Here is a 19,982-nt window from a genome sequence, read left to right on the forward strand (position 1 = left end):
AGAAACAAGACGGCAAACAGAGAAGTGCCACTCGTGTGTCTTTTCTTCTAACAAGGTATCACTACTCTTTGAATCAAATCGGCTCCTTGTGTGGGGTGCGTGTGCGTATGAATGTCACAGTGCACGCACGTGTGTGTGTGTGTGTGTTAGTGTGTGAGGGCAGCTTAACGAGGGTGGTTCATTTGACAGGCAATTAGTTTGCGGAGCTGCTATTGACAGCCCCTGCGCTTGTGTTTGTTCAACAGCTCTGGGTGAGTTCCACGCTCCCTGGGCTACGTGACAAAGCACCTCCGACAGGGAGCTCCTGATCTCCACCGAGGCTCGGAGGCTCGCACTGTGAGGGGTGGGGGGTAGGGGTGAGGAGGGGTGGTGGATATGTGACAGCCTAGCAGAGAGGAGACAGAGAGAGCGAGAGAGGGAGGCGGAGAGATACAAAACCCACAAGGGTCTATTAGGGGGTTGTTGCAAGTTAATGTAGCTACAACACACTTTTTTGTGCCGTATTTTTGAAAGGCCTGAGCAATGATGTTGTCATTTGTTGTTTGATTGCGGGGATAGCGGAGGGTAATCTTAGGAGACACTCCGGCTCTCACACTACATGCACACACATAAAAATGCAGAAAGAGAGGAGACAAGGAGGTGGGGGGAAAGCTGGAGGGAGATGGAGGAGAGGAAAAATATAACAAGATCCAAACACTCTTTTATCCTCGAAAATCCCATATTCTAATGCAGGGGCCCATCCCTCTTTTAGTTGCAACCATTTCGTTTGTAGAGCCAAGCTCCAATCAATATCATTATTTTCACAGAGGATCGAAGCGCCTTCACCGAGTTAATGGGGGATTGAGGTGGTAAACGTTTACCCTCTCACTGTCAGCAGAGCACTGGTCCATAGTGGGCCCAGATGACAGCGCTGGCCCTGCTGTGGACACACTATGTGGAGATGTCCTGTGGGTAGACAGGCTGCATGGACTGTCAACCGCCTGCCATGCCCTAGATGGCCTAACATATCAGCCACTTGAGTCAGAGCAGCAGCATGGGCTTTGACTTCTGCTGGAGCTAACAGAAACAAACCGGCCAGTGCTGGCAGCAGCATTACTGCACTGCTTGACATTGTTATTGTTCATACATAGCAGAAAGACTTTGTTTCTCTCTATTATCTTAACAAAATAACTCGGGATTGTAATTAAGCTGAATATTAAATAACACTGCATTAGCATAAAACAATATTTTGCTCATTGCTAGCCGTCTACGGCTATGGATCAGCTGTTCTGTCGGATTTTTGAGAAATGAAGACTAATCTGCAGCTGGCAACAGCCGAGCACATTCTCTCATATAGCAGCATATGCTAAATAGCTCTTCAAGCGCGCAGATGCATTGCTGTAAAATACTTCTCCTGTCTGCGTATCTGCATCTCCCAGATGGGTCCCAAGCTGTGCCAAACTGCATCTCATCAACTGCTATGAACTATGGCATCACATGACCACAGGAGATATGTGGAGTCCTATTCTGTCTAGCTTTGGCACAACGTGGTCAAGCGATGCATCATGAGGAAGCCTGCACTCTGTCATAATGGAGGTAGAGGGAGGCAGCAGGGGGGAGAGTCTTCTCACTTTGGAGAAAAGACTAATCAGCAGAGTTTGAGTGGATTCGGGTTCGCATGTGGGTGTGACAGAGCAGTGAGAGATTTCATGGGACGTTGCCCCATGATTCATTGAGTTATTGGTTTCCGCCCTGTTTTAATCGCTGCAGGGCCCGAGCCAAAAAATCTCGGAGGATTCCGGAGAGCTCGTTTCTCCACCATTCAGCAGAATGGAATTTGGTCTGCAAGTGCCTCACGTCATTCGAGGCGTCCTTCACAGTTTCGGGGGCCCTAATTCAAACCACATGGAGGCCAGCGTCCGGTTACGGACCTCTGCAAAAAATAGGACACATTCCCATTGGCTGCTCCGGGATGGGAAATGGGGTGTCTTGATGGAAAAAGATAACAAACACATCTAAGTAGGAGTCACAACATAGCCAAAGCACACACATATCCACATGCATAAATATACATAGACATGTACATACACAGGGACATATACAAATATACATGCATATAAGCAAACACACACACAGAGACTGTGAAACGTACACTTATGGGCCTGCAAAAGCTGTTTGCTTGACATGATGGAAGAATGAGCAGCAGCCTCTGTAATATTACTCCTATTCTTCATTGACAAGCATATATATTTTTTGCTGTTCCCAACTGACTTTGCAGCGCTGAACTCCATTTATGAATTATCTGACATATTTCCTGCTATTTTTTTGACAGGAGTACTCAGAGGAAATTTCAAGGCACCTTTCTCCTGACAAGTAGAAATATCAATATTTGAATAAATTGCAGATTTGGATCTCCTCACATGGATGCTCTCCAGCAAGAGAGTGTGTGTAGGTGTGTGTATACAGCTGAATGACTGCGTGTTTGTCTGGGTGTGTTTTTTTGCGTGTGCGCGTGTTTGTGGCTGTGTGAGTGAAGGGAATGGGAAGGGGTTTGTTTCATTCTGTTACCACGGTCTTATCCCCCCGAGCCCGCAGGCAGAAATCTGTATGCAGCATTTCATTAGGAGAGAGCTCGACTGAGTGACATGTGAAGCACACCTCGCCGTCGACCTGATGAAGTTTACTTCTCTCAAACGGCAAAAAAGCCACTTTGTAGACTAGCCCTTTTTTCCACAGAGGAAGAGAGAGGGGGGAGGAGGGTGATGGCTGAGCACCAATAAAAGAATCATGAATGTTGTTTCACAGGATGACAGGCCTATCTGTACACAAATATTTCTCTTCCAGAAAAATGTAAGCTTCAGAGCTTTTTTTCCCTCTCCTCTGTTTTTTCAGGTTGATTCGACTTGATAGGACTGACAGTGTTCAAAATATGATCACCTGGATTCTAAGCCTCGTAGAAAACATCTAACAAGACGCACAAAAGGGAGAAGAGAAAGAGATTGCTGTTATCTCACAAAAGTGGCAAGTGTTATGCGAGAAAAGTAGTATCTCACCCAGTGAACTAAATAATTTAAAAACAAATACACTCTTGTCCTACAACCTTGATAAATACGCCATCCCTGTATGAGAGGTCAATGTCAAGCATCCATAACACTCAGGGCTGTCTTCTTAAAGCTCCTGGTGTTACGTATGAGAGACTTCTGCCTATCTGTCTCACTCTGTTTAGCTGCAGTAGCTGCCATTCTGTCTGCATGTCTGCTACTGCCGCTGATAGATCACTCTCCTGCCCTGCCCACCTCCCCTCCTCACCCCCCTTTACCGTCATTTCTGGGAGCCTGAGAAATGGCTTAGCCATGTGAGGTTACTCAGGTACCAAAAAGGCTGCAACCCCTTGACCCCCTGATCTGACCTCCCTGACCTGAACGTCATACTTTCTCCCTCTCCAACACAAAACAAAAACAAATCTTATCATGCGCCTCCGCGGCTCAGAGCAAGAAGAGAGAGAGCCCTTATATCAATGCGGTGCTTTGACAATCATCTATCCACATGACCTGTGATTTCTCCGACAGGGCCGGCTTGACACTTACAACGGAGAGGTGACGGCGCGCAGGTTGTCCATCTCTCGCCTCGCCTGCCCTTATCTCCTCTCCTCTCCATCTCTCCCCTCACTCCTCCTTGTGTGCACAACTTAATAAGCAAGCAAGGGGTTGATTCCCATTATGGAAAGCCTGGAAAATGGCCCGGACATTTCCCCCCCATATCTGGGATCTCCATCTGGAGAAGGCACTCTCTCGCTCTCGCTGCCCCCCTCGTCCAATCTCTGTGTGTGTTCTGGTGAGCCTACGCTGCAGAGATGGCTTTCACTCTCCACTGGCTACAACGAGATTGGCCCACCAGGTTGACTCTATTCGAATCGACAACCCATTTCAATAACGTAACAAAACAGAACAGAGTGCTGATGTTGAATAAAACATATGTGAGGAGTGCCTGGGGGCCTAGACGGGGGTCTTAAATTATCTAAATCCGTAAAATTTTGGAACGCCTTAGCAGAAACACACATTCATCTACACATAACATAACATAACATAGTGATTTAATAACAGCATGTAATTTGGTTAGTTTCCCCATTTGTTTTGCACTGAAATGCATGCCTATGTCACTGCTCTCATATCAATGCAAGCTGCTCCATAACCAGAGTATGTGGTTAACAGACTAATAAAGATTACACTGAGGTCAGCAAGTCACTAATCCCCGGCGTTATTAGTAAAAACAAAGCCTACAGCTTTACGCCATCACATCTGAGTGCCTGTGCACGTGCATAAGGTCCGAACATAATACGGTGTGACTTAAACCATACAATGAGAAGAGAAAATAAATATCCTAAGAGCAGCAGGGGTGGACCGGGCCAGGCCTCTGTGGACCTATGTCATCACTCCCTCTGGTCCCGGCTGTGCTCCCCGCCCGAGCGAAAGGGCTCGATGATTACGGAGGCTCAGCTTCCCTCTAAGAAAGCAAACCGGAGCTGCAGTCCAAACAAGGCCGAGCCAGCAGCAAGGGAGCGCTGCTACACCAGGCGGCTCGGGTTTACCCATCGCCTCCGACCTGGCTGGCCCCCGGGCTTGCATTAGTCCCCCCAGCCCAGCCTCTCTAGGACAAACAAACAACCAGCACTTACACAGTCAGGGACGAGCAGCGAGGCAGGGAGAGCCGGTGCCACCAGCGCTGTGCAGAGGGGAACCTGACCCAATTGGATTTGCTTTATCACCCCATATAATGACTCCCAGACTGGCCTGTTCCAGTGGTAGAAAATAAAAATTACAGCAAAAAAAAAAAAAAAAAAAAAGAAAGAAATCAGCCTGCCTGCCATTCTGAGTTTGGCCCAAAATGGGCAGCTCCCCCAAAAACAGATGGGGAGGCATCTCAAAAATGTTCTCTGCCTCTGGGGACATGTGGTTTTCCCCATCATTATATAACTGTAAACTCCTGGATGTCAGAGATTGGGGATAATAACTTTCAGATGTTGGCAGCCCGGCCCGATGCTGGGACCTGCTGGATGGGAACGCTTATTCGGCAGAGGGGAGGAAGTCCGAGAAATTAGGACTAAGATGTGACAGGAGGAGAAAAGTGGATCTGGACTGGAGCTGAATGGGTCGCCTTGGTTTGTTGGAGTGCGCTTGACGTTGAACCGAGCCCTGATGATGTGCTGCGTGGGAGGCAGAGACCTCGGCATGTGTGTGTGGGTGAGACACAAATTAATATAAAAACCACAGGAAATCATGTCATCGTGTTAACACGCCGAAATCAAGCTAAAGTGCTCGGGCTTGATCCACCACTTTTAGCATTCCATTTCAATTTCCAGACACATTTGATATGACAGGTTTAGCACTCCCCGTTGCAGTGCAGATGTGCCGCTAATTCAGAAACAGACACACCTCCTTCAATAAATGAGTCCTTATAGAAGTGTCATCCCATTAAACCATTTTTTATTGGTGTGTCTCACATGGCGGCGGAGGATCATTGCTCACCGCGGACGTGGTCGCCGTTCGCCGCCGTGGTCAAGGTTTGGTCACTTAAACTCAGACTCATGTAATGAAAAGAAACATCTCCTCACATTTTTATGTATTCCAGCTGGTCACTCCTGCCTGGTGAAAAGCACAATCCTTCTTTTTAAATATTTTCCCCCCTTTTGCTTTAAAGTTATCGATCGCGCTGCTGAACAAGCAGAGGAGTGTTTTTTATTGTAAATCAATACTGATCGATCGGGCTGCCTGGGTGTTGAATATGGATCAATATCACACCAGGCTGTGGAGGAGATCTGATTTCAATTGGCAAGAGAAGCCCACAGCAGGTTTCCATCAAGCGGTAATTCAAGACATGGGAACATAAGTCAGATGGATTGATATAGACTAGCCAGGACCTTTCTTGCCACTGAACCAGCTCAAGGAAATTTCTGTCATATATCATTAACGCAGTTGGGGCAGGCAGTAAAAAAAAAGGGGGGGGGTGCAGAGTGCCTCAGTGACCCTAGATGAAGAGCACTGGTCAAACATTGAATAAACACACCATTATTAGCATGAATGTTGTGTTTTTTAATAAAGAGACTCCAAGCAAGAGTCCAAGCACACAAAAATAGAATGTGTACTAAGTATGGACGCACACACCACAGCTCAGTGCGGTCATGTTCTGGGGAACTTCTGGTTCTGATTATGCCGAGGTCAGCCTGAGATTCATACTGTAAGCTGTTATTAATTTACAGAACAAATGTCCTGGAGAAAAACTGGTGAATGGTGAAATATTTTCATCACACTTATCATACAGTCCATCTTTATTAAACCTGCACGTTTGTTTGATTTAAATGTGGGCAGCTAAACACATAATAATGCAACAGCATAGCATGTGTGTATGTTAAAAAGCAGGGCGCATCTTTCATTCATCACTTGTTTGTGATTCCTGAAGAGAGAGAGGGGGCACTGTTCCAAACGACAGCATTGTAAAACAATAAAAACAGAGCTATAGTTAGAAATAACTTGTCACTTTTAATAAATGACACTGGTTCAGGGCTCTTTCTCAGGGGCTTCTCCTCCGATACATCCCAGGCACCCCTGGGGCCAACAGAGCAGCCAGCGGACCAGCTCGTTTCCCCGAGGTAACTGATGACCCTCTCCCCGATATCCCACCACCACCCCCCCAATCTTTGTCCTGTGACCTCACACCAGCGGGAGCAGGACCATGTCCGATGAAATCTTCAGACTGCTTCCCATCCTAATCTAGCCGGTGTCACACTACAAATTGCTACATTCAGAAAATGGAAATAGATTGAGGTGGAGGATGGAGGGAGGGACTGACAGAGGTAGGGGGAAAGGATGTGGAAGGGAGGGGAGGAGGAGGAGGAGGAGGAGTGTGCATCGACAACCAGTCCCCTAAGAAAAATACTTGAGGAAAGAACGACTCGGGAGATCCCGACAAGGAATCACATCTCAGCGAACATATTGATCTGATTTACAAAACCTCCACTCTAATGCGAAACAAATGGCGTGGGCGTGAACTGGTACTTAACCATAAAACCCCAGCATTACTCCGTCTCCGATGAAATACCACATATATCCCTCACCGGGGCCTAATGTGCTGTTTTACGGCCAGATACGACTGAGGTTGACCCAACAGTTTGTTTGACAATTAGGGGAAACCTAATAAGGATTGAATGGGAGCGAGAACATGCCAAGAGAAAGAAAAGAGACCTTTTTTTAAATGGAAAAAATGGCTAAAAAAACACCATTTTGAGTGACCTAAATGTGATTCACAGAATCAGGAGCTGTTTGACAAAGCTCTTGCGTCATTAATGCTTTAAGAAACCAAACAACATCTTCAAAACAGCCACAAAGTTTAATTATAAAGGAGCGCTGCTAAATATTTGAGAAAGAGTGGCATGTTTTATTCACTCCGATTTTAATTTCAATAATGTAAGATTTTCACCGTGGTGGCTGTGTGCAGCAGTGTGATGGGGAAAGTGAATAAATCTTAATAGATTCTTTTCTTTCATAACATCAAAATAAATCTCTTACGTTGCTCCACAGCTGGATTTAAATCACATTAACGCAGCACTTAACCAAGCCAGTGAATGCAGCTGAAGATAGTAAACTTTAACAACATATTCACTAAAAAAATATTTGATAACCCTTTCTTTTTCCTCTGTGTGTAACTATGTGTGTACACAAGGTCCAGTGTTGTTCTTGGCCCAGCATTCATCCCATCACCCCAGCTCTGGCCTTGTTTCTGTCAGCAGTGAACCAGGGGAGTAGAAGAGTGGAAAGGGGGAGAAAGGGAAAGGAGGAAGAGAAGGAAAGAGGGGAGAGAAGGAAAGAGAAGGGGAGGGGGGGGAGGGGGGTTGTCTCCATGGACAGATGGACTGCTCTTTCTCAACACATGTGGAACCATGTTTCGTCTTTCACTGCCGTCAAGCTGGAGCCGAATCCGTCGCTCTGTTGGCCCGCGCCACTCTTTTTTTTTTCAAACTGCACACCTCTCTCTTTAGCACAGCACACACACAAACATCTCCGTCTTTCTCTGCACACATGTTAAAGTCATCACCCCTGCTCAGCGCTAGTAAAACACAACACCCCCGGCTTCTCTGCTGTTGTCAAGTCTTGCCATTAGCTGATGCCACTGGGGAATCCTACCCTAGTGAGGTGGGTCTCCCTGGGGAGCGTCAGGCACCACGTTACGTTCAGCCGCCACTCATGTGAACCCAAACATGTGAGCATAATTTGGAAAATATCATTTATACTGTGCGTCTTTGTACGTGTCTTGACATTTACAAACTGCGATAAAAACCGACATGAGGGAGGAGGGAATAGAAAACAGGGCGAGAATAATTTGAGGTAATGTTTTGCTTAGTGAACAGTATTACCCAATCCTGGATGTTGGAGCGCATGGGGAAGGAGGTTCTGGCTCTGAGGGCTGCAGAGAGAGAGGGGTCTGGGTTTCATTTTTCGGCAAGTGCAAGCCAAAGGAGAGCTGCCAAGTACAGCTTTTCGCTCTCAACACTTCCTGCTCTTCCTACTCTGGCTCTGGAGGAGACAGGCTTCACTCAAACATCACGTCGACTCAGGGCAGCGGTGGCCAGATTACTCTCCCATTTCTCCAAAAACTTCACATCTGTCACAGAAATTACACCAGCCTTATATAATTAAAGCCGGAGATGGACGTGTTGTTAAGCCACAAATAAAAAAGGTGTGAGCAGGTGTTTGCACCCGCGTGTAAATATAGAAAGTGAGTGTTTCCTATACAAATTAACAGCTTTAAATGACTCACTGTTGAGCTGAAGAAAAAAAAACTGGTCCCAGGGCTCAGTGCTATAATGTAAAAAATCCAGAAGGAACACCTGCAGCAATCAACTCTCAATCACAACAACAGTGACCCAATCCCCTGCATCATTTTCATTATGGATGGTGGGAGCTCAATGCTAGATTAACACTACCTTCCGAGTGCCATCTTAATTGCCCCTCTGCAGATGCAGTGAAAACATGTCATTTAGGTGCTTCATAAACAGGCTCCTCTTTTGCAGGTTATCACGACAGGCGCTCAGTGGAAACACACCCCTCTTTTCCAATGCTGATGTGCAATTAAAATGGTTTTAGAAATCCTCTTTGACAGTCCGGGGCTTAGCCAAAAATGTAAATGACATTAAAGGAGACAATGAATTTAATTTTGTTTAATGTCCCCTTTCGCTGATTCTCATTTACATCACATTTCCACATAAAGGGCTGACCTTATAAATACTGGCATTTGTTCAGCTTTTGGAGGTAATCACGGTTTTGCAAAAACCAGATGGGAGCGCACAAATTTTCCGATTTGTTTCTTAGAAGGCCGAGGGAACCACATGTGAGGTGCTCGAAGACGGCACTCTTTTGTTCCCTGGTAAACAACTTGACAACAAGTCAAGTGCACTCTGGGAAATGACCTCGTAGGTGTTCCCACAAATGAACGATAACGCAAAGTCATTTAGAAAATACAGGCACACTAATGAGGGACATAACGGAAAGCTAAGCAAAATTTACATTAGGCCAAAATTTAATTGCATTAACACACGAACAGGTGCGCTGAGGCCTTTATAAATGAGCTAAATGAATAAAAGCCTCCCACAGCACAACCATGTGTGCTGACCAAAAAAAAAACACAGAGACAAGGGGAAAAAATAAGGGAAAAAAACAAGTCAATGTCATGAATTATTCAGTGGCTGGGCTGCACTCCAAAGGTCGCCGCTCTTTGACCTTTGTGACAGGAAGTGAAAGGGAGTGCCGCCGCTGCTGGAATAAACGGAGCTGACATGCTTAGGTCTCCTCAAGAACCCCCGTTTGTGAATGGCAGCCTAAATTGACACAGGATGTTAAACTGTATGAACATACATTGAATTCAAAATTCATAGATGGGCCGAACACACATTGATAACGCTCTCTTCCTCACTCTCCCTTTCTGTTCATATTAGTTCTTCTTGCATAAATTGCTGCAGCTTTCTCAGAGTAAAGCATGGCCTTTTAACCCTGACGCGCAGAATGAGTCATTTTCTCTCCTCTTTCAACAACATGCGCCGTCTTATTACAAAATCCATGTGTAAGCCTGAACAATGTATCTAATCTTTCACACAAGAGAAGACAAAGTCAATATGCAAGAGAGTGAAGACAGATATCAGAGCAGGAGAGTCATCGCAAATTGAGTTATGTTTGGCTATACACTACATGCACTGTAAATGGGAGAAGCATCTAATCAGATATTGGGTACCTCATCACTATAATTCTAAAGACTCAAATTACCCACTGAATAAACCTACACCCCCACTTACTTTAAGGCACCATTAACTTATAAATGTGACATCTGTAGCACTGCTGGATTTATAAAAAGGGAGAGATGATTACACCAAACTGCAAAGTGATGCGGTCATAGCAGCAGCAGCAGCAGCAGCAGCAGCGCTACAATTAGTGCCTGGATAAATGTAGCGTTTCTTTTATTTAATGTACTCTCCAAAAAGACTTTGAAAATTTCTCATTTGATGTTGGAAGAAAGGGAAAAAGTATGCTCACACTATTGAAAGACAATAGGCTTTTTTTCTAGAGCAAAATATGTAGTGATTTTCCCCAAAGATATTGAAATTTGAGTCATAACACACATAAACTCACCCAAATTCAACAAAAATAGGCCCTTTCTTCATCCAAAAAGGGAGCATGAATAATGCAAGGGCATCAAATGTAAGCGCTGAAATATTTAAAAGACCAAGCAGTGCTGAAACTTTGTGACAGCTGTTGGGCCTATATCTAACCAACTTTTTTTTTTTTTAAAGAGAATCCTTCCTCTTCAGAAAATCTGAGTGAAAATCTGTATCAAAACTCAGCGAGAAAATAGGGTAAACAGATGTCTGGCTTGACCGCAGGAAAATAGGACACATTTGGAATGATAAGTTTCCCAAACTCCGTTGGATATGCCAGATCCATGGGAACGCCAGTTAATGTCTTGCTAGATGCCAGCTAGCTGTGTGCGCTTTCCCCTCTTACCATCTGGGAAAATGTTACAGCGAACGAACGCCATCAATGATTCACTCCAAATCTGTTTCTTAAGGTTTTCGGCCATGCTACTGTTTCTCTAGGAAATGTGGCAGAGCTCGCTGGGTTTTTCTCATACTGTAATTGTAGACGGATGAGACATGCCTGATTCAACAATCAAACCTCTCCTCTAGGTTTATGTCACTCAACTATGTTCTACTCAATTGGAAATAATCAGTTTCTGCCAGCAGCGACCGCAGCACAGGTGCCTGTAATGATGTGCATGAGAAAATGACAGATGTAACAGGAATGGCTGTAAAACATGGAAGCCTTAACTAAAAGCTCGCCCATATGCACAGCAGGAAAAGTGGAGTAATTGCTGTAAATAATCTGACGTACGAGCCTACAGTCAGGGTGCTCTGGTCATGTCTGTAACTCTTTCTCAAACCCCTGCAACCTTTCACAAGCAGCCCCTCTCTGCGAGCCTCCCTCAGTCACTGGGAACCTGTGTGGGTCTGTTAGGGTGAGCTGACGGGCTCATAGTTACGACATGGAGACAATGGGAGGGTCTAATGAGGAACATATGCTTTTGTGTTTCAACAGAGCCGCTCATTGTGCAAGGAAAGGGATACTCTACCTCCTATTCAGACTCGTCACAATGAAAATCCGAGCCCTCCCTGAGCCAGTTGAGCTTACAATATCCATCCGCTTTCTTTTTTTTCCCACCCCTCTTCTCTTTGACTTTAATTCTCCATGCATTCATTTTGCTTATTGTACTTATGTTACATGTTTTGTCCCACAGATTGAAGAACAAAGGTGTGCGAAACTCAAAGGCAGCAGAGCGACACAAAGCAAACGGAAATTAGGCAAAGTAGACATCTCAAGTTCTATGTAAATGTTGCACTATTGCTCTTTTACGATGCAACTTGACTTGAGCTAAAAACTTACTCAAAGGTGATGCAATGACAGCTGAGCATAAACATACAAGCAGCGTGCATGCATGTGTGTGTGTGGGTGTCTCTCTGACTGTGTGTTTCATGCCCTTGTCTGTGCGTGTCTGCGTGAGTTTGGGTTCAGACAGCAGTAGCTCTGGTAATCCATCCAGGCTCCCAGGGCAGCCAGCTCCTACTTCCTGATGCATGAGAAGCCGCTGGAGTGGAGTGGCAGCAACAACTGCTCAGCCCTATTTGATTACTAATAAGAGAGTTGTCCCCTCTGTCAGATACCAGGCATTCTCCGCTAAGCAAACAGTGATTCCGGCTAGTCAAACATTAGCATTGCTGTCTCTCCCTACGACGTGGTGAGAGTTACATTGAGATCGACGCTCAGACTACACCCCCTGCCTCACCCCTATATCCACCTTACACACACGCACACTAAAACACACAACTACATAAACATATTCAGCCTGAGCGGGGATGTATAGTTCCACCGTGTGAGAAAAATGTCAATGCCTGGAAGAGAAGGCCATTTATTCTGCCTCTTTAGAAAGTGATGAAGGGAATATAAATGTGGCAGATGTAACTTTTCTCCCTGAAGGTGCAGAACAAAACAGCACACATAAAATGTTTATCCCTTCTAAACTTTAACGGCGCCTTAGCTCTCAGCTAAGAAGGAAACAGTCAATGAAAAACAACTATTGACAATGTTAGCATCACACTCGTAAACAAAGAGGGGAAGCCAGCCAAATAAATGTGAAGTTGCCTAAGCTAATTAGGTGTATTCCCAGCATGATCCTCTAGTGATTGAACCACCTGTGATTGAACAAACCCTATCCAGGTGGTGACCGCCCCTCGGTGCACAGGTACCTGGGAAAGACGCCCCTCAGCCACTCACACAGGAGTCACCCACGGTTCCCACACTGAGAGCTGAGAGTCAGAGCAACTGGGGCCGTCTGGCACACCAGGAGGGGGACTCATTTGTTCACTGCACCGTCCATGTGCACGCTCACTCTGACTCTCACTCATTCATTCACAAGCACAGAAGAAGAAGAAGCACACGGCCTACCTGTCAATGATCACAGGATCTGATGGAGTCTCGTTCCTGTTTCCACAGCTTTTCTTGTCACAGCATCGGCTGTGGAGACATAAAGACAGCGTGTTTTAGCAGGCAACACTTTGCTAAATAAATTAAAAAATGCACACAATAACCACATGCATTTATTAAGCGCCTTGGAGTTGGGGGATTTTCATATGAGGGGGGAAAGAAATAGCCATGAGATTTCCTTCACTCAATCCATCCGCTGCATTGATGCTGATGGCTGATAAAAACTGGTGAAAACAACATGTTGTGTTGTTTGGCTTAGTGTTGGAGGGGAGGGGAGTGGGGATTGGGCCAGGAGGCAGGGGAGTCACTTTTCACAGCTTCAGCTTTTGTTTACCTCTAATTGCCAAGCTGCTATTTCTGAGGGAGATGCAAGGTGCCACCCTCAACCAATATTTCTGCGGGGCATTTATCAATTATGGCCCTCAAAAGCACTAATCTATCTTCCAGCCATCTCCTCCCTGAGCTTACAGCTCACTGCTCCACACTCCTTTTGATTGCATCAAAAGTGCAAAAAAATAAACAAATACATCATCCCAGGACTTGATTTGAAATGAAAACATATAAACATATGTGAATAGGATTGATTTATGCCATATGGTGCTGCAGGAAAAACAAAGATTTTGTGCAACTGTCAGTCAAACACACACTGGAATTTCTGTGTGATTTACATGACTTTCATCTGTAATAATAAAGATGTGCTTTATGGCTTGGGTGCTGCTAAGTACTAGAGGAAAAGCATATTTCAAAAACTAGAAAATAACAAGATATCAAAAGATAATTCTTATTATGACTGATCTTATTATGCATATCTTCTTATCTGATAATAGGCTGCAGTTAAAGTAGTCCCTTATTCTGCAGCTCTGCTTCCTGCCTAAAAAAAATATTACCTCCAGAGCACGAGCATATTCAACGTGTCACAAATAAGTGATGGATGCTTGTATAAATTGAGCGTGAGTGATGAGTTTATGCATGGAAAAAGACAAATCATTCTCAGCACTCGTGCTCACACTCACTCTCCAAGCAGTAACTTGAACAATGCAGCGGTGCAACAAAGGGGAGGTTAACCGACAGTATCCGAATTCAATGTTCACAAAGCTCCATGCTGAGCTCAACAATAACAACAAAAGGCGTTTTTCCTTTTAGTATCAATGACACCGCTGAATGGCGGCGCAATATGAGAGCTGGAGATTTATGTGGTTAAATGACGCTAAAAGGCTCGCTGATCATTGTTGACAGGTGGGATCAAGCGAGAAGTGACTCTGCGAGGAAAAAAAAAAAAGGGATACATAGCATGCAACGTCTGTGCATAACTAAACAGGGAGCACATTGTCTCTGGCAGGCTTACATACAAATCTGAAAATATGAAAAATAAATACACTACATATTAAAAAACATAACTTGCACCACGTGTCACTGGCTGTTTATTATACACTCAATTTCCCTTCAGTGGAAAAGACAGTGGGTTGATTTTCTCTGTCATATTCATATTCCTATCAAAGTTGAATCACATCATATCAAAGTTAGAAATGACAGCAGCTCCCTCTCTCTCTCTGTGGTTGCTGAAGGACCACAGGACAGTCTGCATCACATCATGAGTGTCAAAACTTATCGAAGGGGAAGGGAGGGGTTGGGAGAGAGAGAGGGGGGGGGGTGCTTTTTAAAATACCTGTATCTGCAGAATACACCACGGCGAAATAAATAAATAAAAAATAAATTAAAAAAAAAAAACAGCTTACCTGCACATAATTTCATGAGTAAGAAGAACTCTGCACATTTCTGGATTCTTGTCTTGGCCCTCATAAACTATGGCCTTTGAAAGGAAATGAGAGTGAAGCACAGTAAAACATATTAATTCATGTAATGTGCAAATAATTAGCTGCTGTGTTTGCACATAATAAAATAAAGCAGGGCATGAATACGCATGATTTAAGGACAGGAGAATAGTTTGCATGGCTGCAAAGACTGTCATAAATATGGATAAGATAATTGTGAGGTTTTCATTTATATCAATTAATAAAAACACCATCAAAAATGCCAAAAAATAAATACTGGTGATTTTAAAATGACAAACATTTTTTTCTAGTGCTAGTAATTCTATGAGAAAAAAAATGAAATGATGGATATGATTATAAGAATAAATTGTATTTTTTTGTATTAATCTGGATAATATCCTGTGGCTCAGAGAGGCAGACAGAGAAGGAGAGAGAGACAGAGAGGTTTTCATAAGGAGAGATCCAATAGAAGTGTCATCAATATGCTTATAATCTGGGGATATTTGGGGGAAAGTGTTAATGGGCAATCTGTTGTTTATTTTGAGCCGCTAACAATGATCTTTCTGTGGATAAAAAGCGGTGTCTGGCGGTACGGTTGAGTAATTTTTGAGCATTGGCTGAAACAGATGGCGTGGAGCTATCAGTTCTGCCGCTCTTCTCTCTCCCTCCCTCGATCCCCTCGATCCCCTCCCTCCTTCCTCAATTCTAAGGATAGACACTTCAACTCCCTCCTAGAGTTAACCGGCACCAGTGTGGAAACAAATCAGCAATTTACTTAAATAATTACAAATAAATTTAAAAAATTAAAAGAGTGATATTTCTGCTTTTATTTCAACGCATGTAATATTTTTGATGTAATTTTTTTCTGGCGCGTCTGAGTGAAATAAAAATGTGACTTTGAAACTGTGACATATCTGAACCAGGTCGCATCACTCTTTTTTTAAAATCTGTCCTATTTGACTTGATGTATTTTTTCTGTTTCTTTTTTTTTTTCCTCGGAAGCGGACGATTATCTCTATTGGTTTGATTTATGTGGCTATTTTCAGCTGTAGAAAGAGAAATCCATAAATTGCTTGTTCTGCGTCATTGACTCGGATCATTCGCACAGGAATGTTGTCTGTGACCGGTGGCCCTGGCTTCACGGCTCTATTCCCAACAACATGCGCCTAAAAAAAAACGACTTTTAACAGCAAAAAAGTCCGCTGCAGAGTTCAAATACAGATGTCTGATTTTATTTCTAGAATTATCAATGCTTTTAGAAGTCACTGCGTTTGCTTTAAGCGTGGGTTAAGTCGGTTTTTTTTAACGTTTGGGTGAAAGTTCCACACGTGCATACGTGCAGCAGAGAAAATACTAATATTTGCATGTATAAATATAATATTCCCTGCACGTTTTTTAAATGCATTTGCAGCGTCACCTTTGAGTCTTTGCAGGAAAAGTCAAATCACATCATATGGAGCAGACGTGGTGTTGAAATTTTAATGCAAAGAAAGCCTTAACTCTGGCACGGTGAAATTGGCTTTAGAGTCGTTGCAATATGATATGAGCAAACGTAAACAGCCAAAATGGAAGCTGTCTCTTCGTGTTACGCTGGTAATTTGATTTTATTTTGTGCCACAACTGCACATTTTTTTTTTTTTTTTTTTTTGGTGTGTGTGTGAAGATCGTCTGTTGTATATTTATCTCAGGGATGACAATTTGCACGGATTTTTTCCCCCACTGTGCGTAAAAACAAGAGGAACAGCAGCTTCTTACCTGCTTCGTCATGGAATCGATTAACCGTATGTAAAGATCCTGTTCTGTTCTGACGCCTGGGGAGAGGAGGGAAAGAAGGAGAGCACTTGTTAGGGATTTTTAGAAGGAGAAAGCCCTTCAAAATAAAACTAGTGCGCATCATAAATGACATCAACTGCGCACACAGCGATTGAATTAACACAACATTTTTACTGCATTTATCAGTGTTGCTTTTATTATTATCATTCAGTGTGGTGTTCTGCACACAGACAAACTACTACGTGATATTTCTGCACGTGCTTGCAAAATTTAAGTGCCACCTGAACTCACCATTGCTGTACAATAACTGTAGTTTGTAATGTATCCCATTGTTAGTTTTTTCACTGGTTGGTTCCTGCAGGAGACAACAGTTTATGAAAATCAGCAGCTGCAAATCATCCCTGCATGTTTGGAAAAAAATATTTCAGTGCAAAAGAAAAGAAACAGCTTTAAAACGACTCTCTGTCATCAAGCGATTGAGTTTTTTAAAAAAAATCAATATTACACGTGACATCCCCCTTTAGTAACCCATTGCCATTTCAGAGAACATAATTTCGATAGATTATGTGCAGGAGAGGATAGTGAGTGTGTTTCTTTAAAAAATACACCGCTTACTTTTTCTTTCTCCACAAAGTCCACAAAAGCTGTCCTTTCGATCTCCACCGGCTGACCCTGTCTGTCATACAGCGCCAGGACGAAATGGAAAAAATTGGATTTTCTGAGGTTGGAAGGGGGCTGCTTTTCATAATGTGCCCGTGCCAAGCCGACACCGCTGCGGGGAGAAAACAAGAGACCATGTCGGTTAAGCACCGGACACCGGGGGATGCTAGATGATGGAGAAGCTGATGGAGAAACATTTTGGAGATGCAGACGCACGCTTTGAGTCTACGGGGGAGATTTCTTGATTTGTCACAATAATGGCTAATCTGATGTAATGAAAGAAAGGGGAAAGCCGAAGGGGGGGCATTTATTGGGAGACCGTAATTGATACAGAGTATTCAGGGGATTGAGAGGGGTCGATATGATGAGGAGGGAATGCGTGAGAAAAATCAGATGCTTTTTTGGCATGCGTACCTTTGGGCGGCTGTGTTTGCATCCACCACCCCAGCTGTGTGCATCCAGGAGCGGACCGAGTTCAGTCCACCCAGCGGTTCCTCCTTCATCGTCGTCCCACCCCGCGGTATAGTTTCCTGAATCCCAAACATTTAGGACAATTTGCGTGGAAAAAAACACGGAGCCTCCTGCGAAAATGAGGGAAATAAAACGTCCAAAGCGTGTTATCCTTTAGGGTTTTTTTTTTTCTCGGGATAAGCAGCGCGAGCCGATTCAGACTTGCGAGGGAAAACCCGGTCCACAGGTCTTGCCTCCCTCTTCAATCCGTCCGATGTGAACAATTCTCAAAGTGCTGTACTTAGTTAGAGCGGTATCCACAGACTGGAAAAGTGAATTGTTCAATAGACAAGATTTTTTGTGTTGCTATTGTTCCTCTTTGTTTTTTTCTTTTTTTTTTTGTGCTATTCACAGAAAAATCGATGGCAGTTGTTTGTGTTTGTGGGTGATGCTGCTCTCAAAGTGCCCACATCCCTGAAGCACCCGCATCCAAAACCTTCAGGACTTCTTGTTGAATAAAAAAACCCCACTCCTGAAAAAGGTGCTGCTGCTTCTCCACAAGACAAACACAGGCAAAGGCTGATCACCAGTGGAGGTGTTCCTTGTACACAGGAGAGGTGGATAAGGGGCCCTTTCGCGTCGTGCACGATGGATGGGAACATGCAAAACTAAGCCCTCTTTCCCCGAGGACTGAAATCTTTCCCGGGAGCCAAAACTCTAAACCCACGGGAGAGGCGCTGTCAGAATATGACGCTGAAGGGGCGGGACTTTGACCATATATGGAGGTGTGACGCTTCCTGTCAGGCAGCGGCGCTCCAACTGTACGGGTTGAGCCCTGTAGTGCAGCAGCCTGAGAAACACTCACTCGCTCCACTTTTTCCTCTTGCTTAGGCCCTATATGTGGTGAGTTTGACTTTTTTCATCATATGGAAAATACAAGCGAGTGTTACCGTCACATATAATGAGGAAAAATCAAAGAATGACACATAAAAAATAAATCGGGATTGAAAATTCAGGACTTTTTAATTTGCACCTGGCCTTATGAGTGAAAATCCGTGATTTGTTTTATTATATTTGTAAAGAAGTGAACGTATTTGACGTATTTATTCGATTATATTTGTGATTATCATTATTGCAAAGTTCCCTATCGAAAGAGGGAATAGCTGCGTGAATACAGGCCATAAATCATATTTTAATAATAGCACATCCTGCGCTTTTTTCCTATTTTTATTGCGCATTTTTGCACCATTTTAAAGCGAGTAAAATACCACCAATGCAATACATATTTCATCTGATCAGGTGCTATTATAAATCTTTTAATTTTTAATTTTTTGGAGATTTTTTTCTAACACATGATTGGCTTTTATTCTGTTAATTTATCGTAAACATAAATATCGTTAAAAATCGCATTATCGATGCGCAAATAACTCAATCCAATCACTGTGCCGTCTTCAGATTGTGTCCAATCTTTAAAAAAAAAAAAAATCACAGCAGCAGTCTCGTGACATTAAACAAAAACTTGAAACCCACGAGTCTGTGTCTTCTTTCATTTCACGCAGATCTTTTTTTTTTTTTCTTTTATTTTTAAGAGTCATCTACCTCCATGTCCGACTCTCCCTGTCCGAGATCAGGCAATTTAGTTCATTAGTGGTGAAAAGGAGGAGAGGATGGAGGGAGAGAGGGAGGGAGGAAGAAGAGAGATGTGTGCTGTATCCTGAGCAATCTATCTAGCTGGTGCTGAGGGTTAATAGCTGCTGCCAAAGATAAGTGAATTATAAGCTGTTGCTTTCACCTCCACACCATCTATTGCCAAATTGCCACAAAATGAGGGTGTGGATTTTATTTTTTAAATGTGTTATTTAGGAGGAATGTAAGTTTTTTCTTTGTGGGAAGAGGAATGCATAAAAAAAGGGGGCCCTCAAAAACTAAAACTCTTTGTTTCATTTAGATGAAACAAATGGAGCTGCTTGCTGTAAATATTTTGCCTGTTCAAGTGAGATTGCAAATATCTTTTTTGCACAGAACTCCCTGCTTTTTTCTTGCACATTTTCAAGTCGCTTATTAGAACTTAACCCCTGATTACACGCACCGAGGCGATTTAAATCTGATTATCAAATTAGGAGACTTTGAGACAAATCCTCTTAGATCTGATACTGTTGACTGGAGAGGGAAAATGGATCTCCACACCCGTCACGTAGGTAACGATGCTGTCCTGAAAGGGACTTTTAAACCGTATTTGACAACAAATGCAGCTGCCCCCGCTATTTCA

At 43.6% G+C, this 19,982-nt stretch overlaps 1 protein-coding gene across 9 annotated transcripts in view; it reads right to left on the reverse strand.

Moving 5' to 3' along the window:
* LOC121511453 (transcription factor COE3) overlaps positions 1-18,380 on the reverse strand; it is an 83,001-nt gene extending 64,621 nt beyond the window's left edge. For all 9 annotated transcript variants that reach the window (XM_041790154.1, XM_041790153.1, XM_041790148.1 and 6 more), the window contains exons 1-6: positions 17,678-18,380; positions 17,219-17,375; positions 16,895-16,958; positions 16,586-16,641; positions 14,795-14,868; positions 13,020-13,088 (exon numbers count right to left, since the gene is read on the reverse strand). In XM_041790154.1, the coding sequence (XP_041646088.1) occupies positions 13,020-13,088; positions 14,795-14,868; positions 16,586-16,641; positions 16,895-16,958; positions 17,219-17,375; positions 17,678-17,808 (551 nt within the window). In that variant the 5' untranslated portion in view covers positions 17,809-18,380. The remainder of the gene's footprint in view (positions 1-13,019; positions 13,089-14,794; positions 14,869-16,585; positions 16,642-16,894; positions 16,959-17,218; positions 17,376-17,677) is intronic.
* Positions 18,381-19,982: the final 1,602 nt, after the last annotated feature.

This window comes from Cheilinus undulatus, linkage group 6, assembly GCF_018320785.1.
Source record: "Cheilinus undulatus linkage group 6, ASM1832078v1, whole genome shotgun sequence".
Classification (NCBI taxonomy): domain Eukaryota; kingdom Metazoa; phylum Chordata; class Actinopteri; order Labriformes; family Labridae; genus Cheilinus; species Cheilinus undulatus.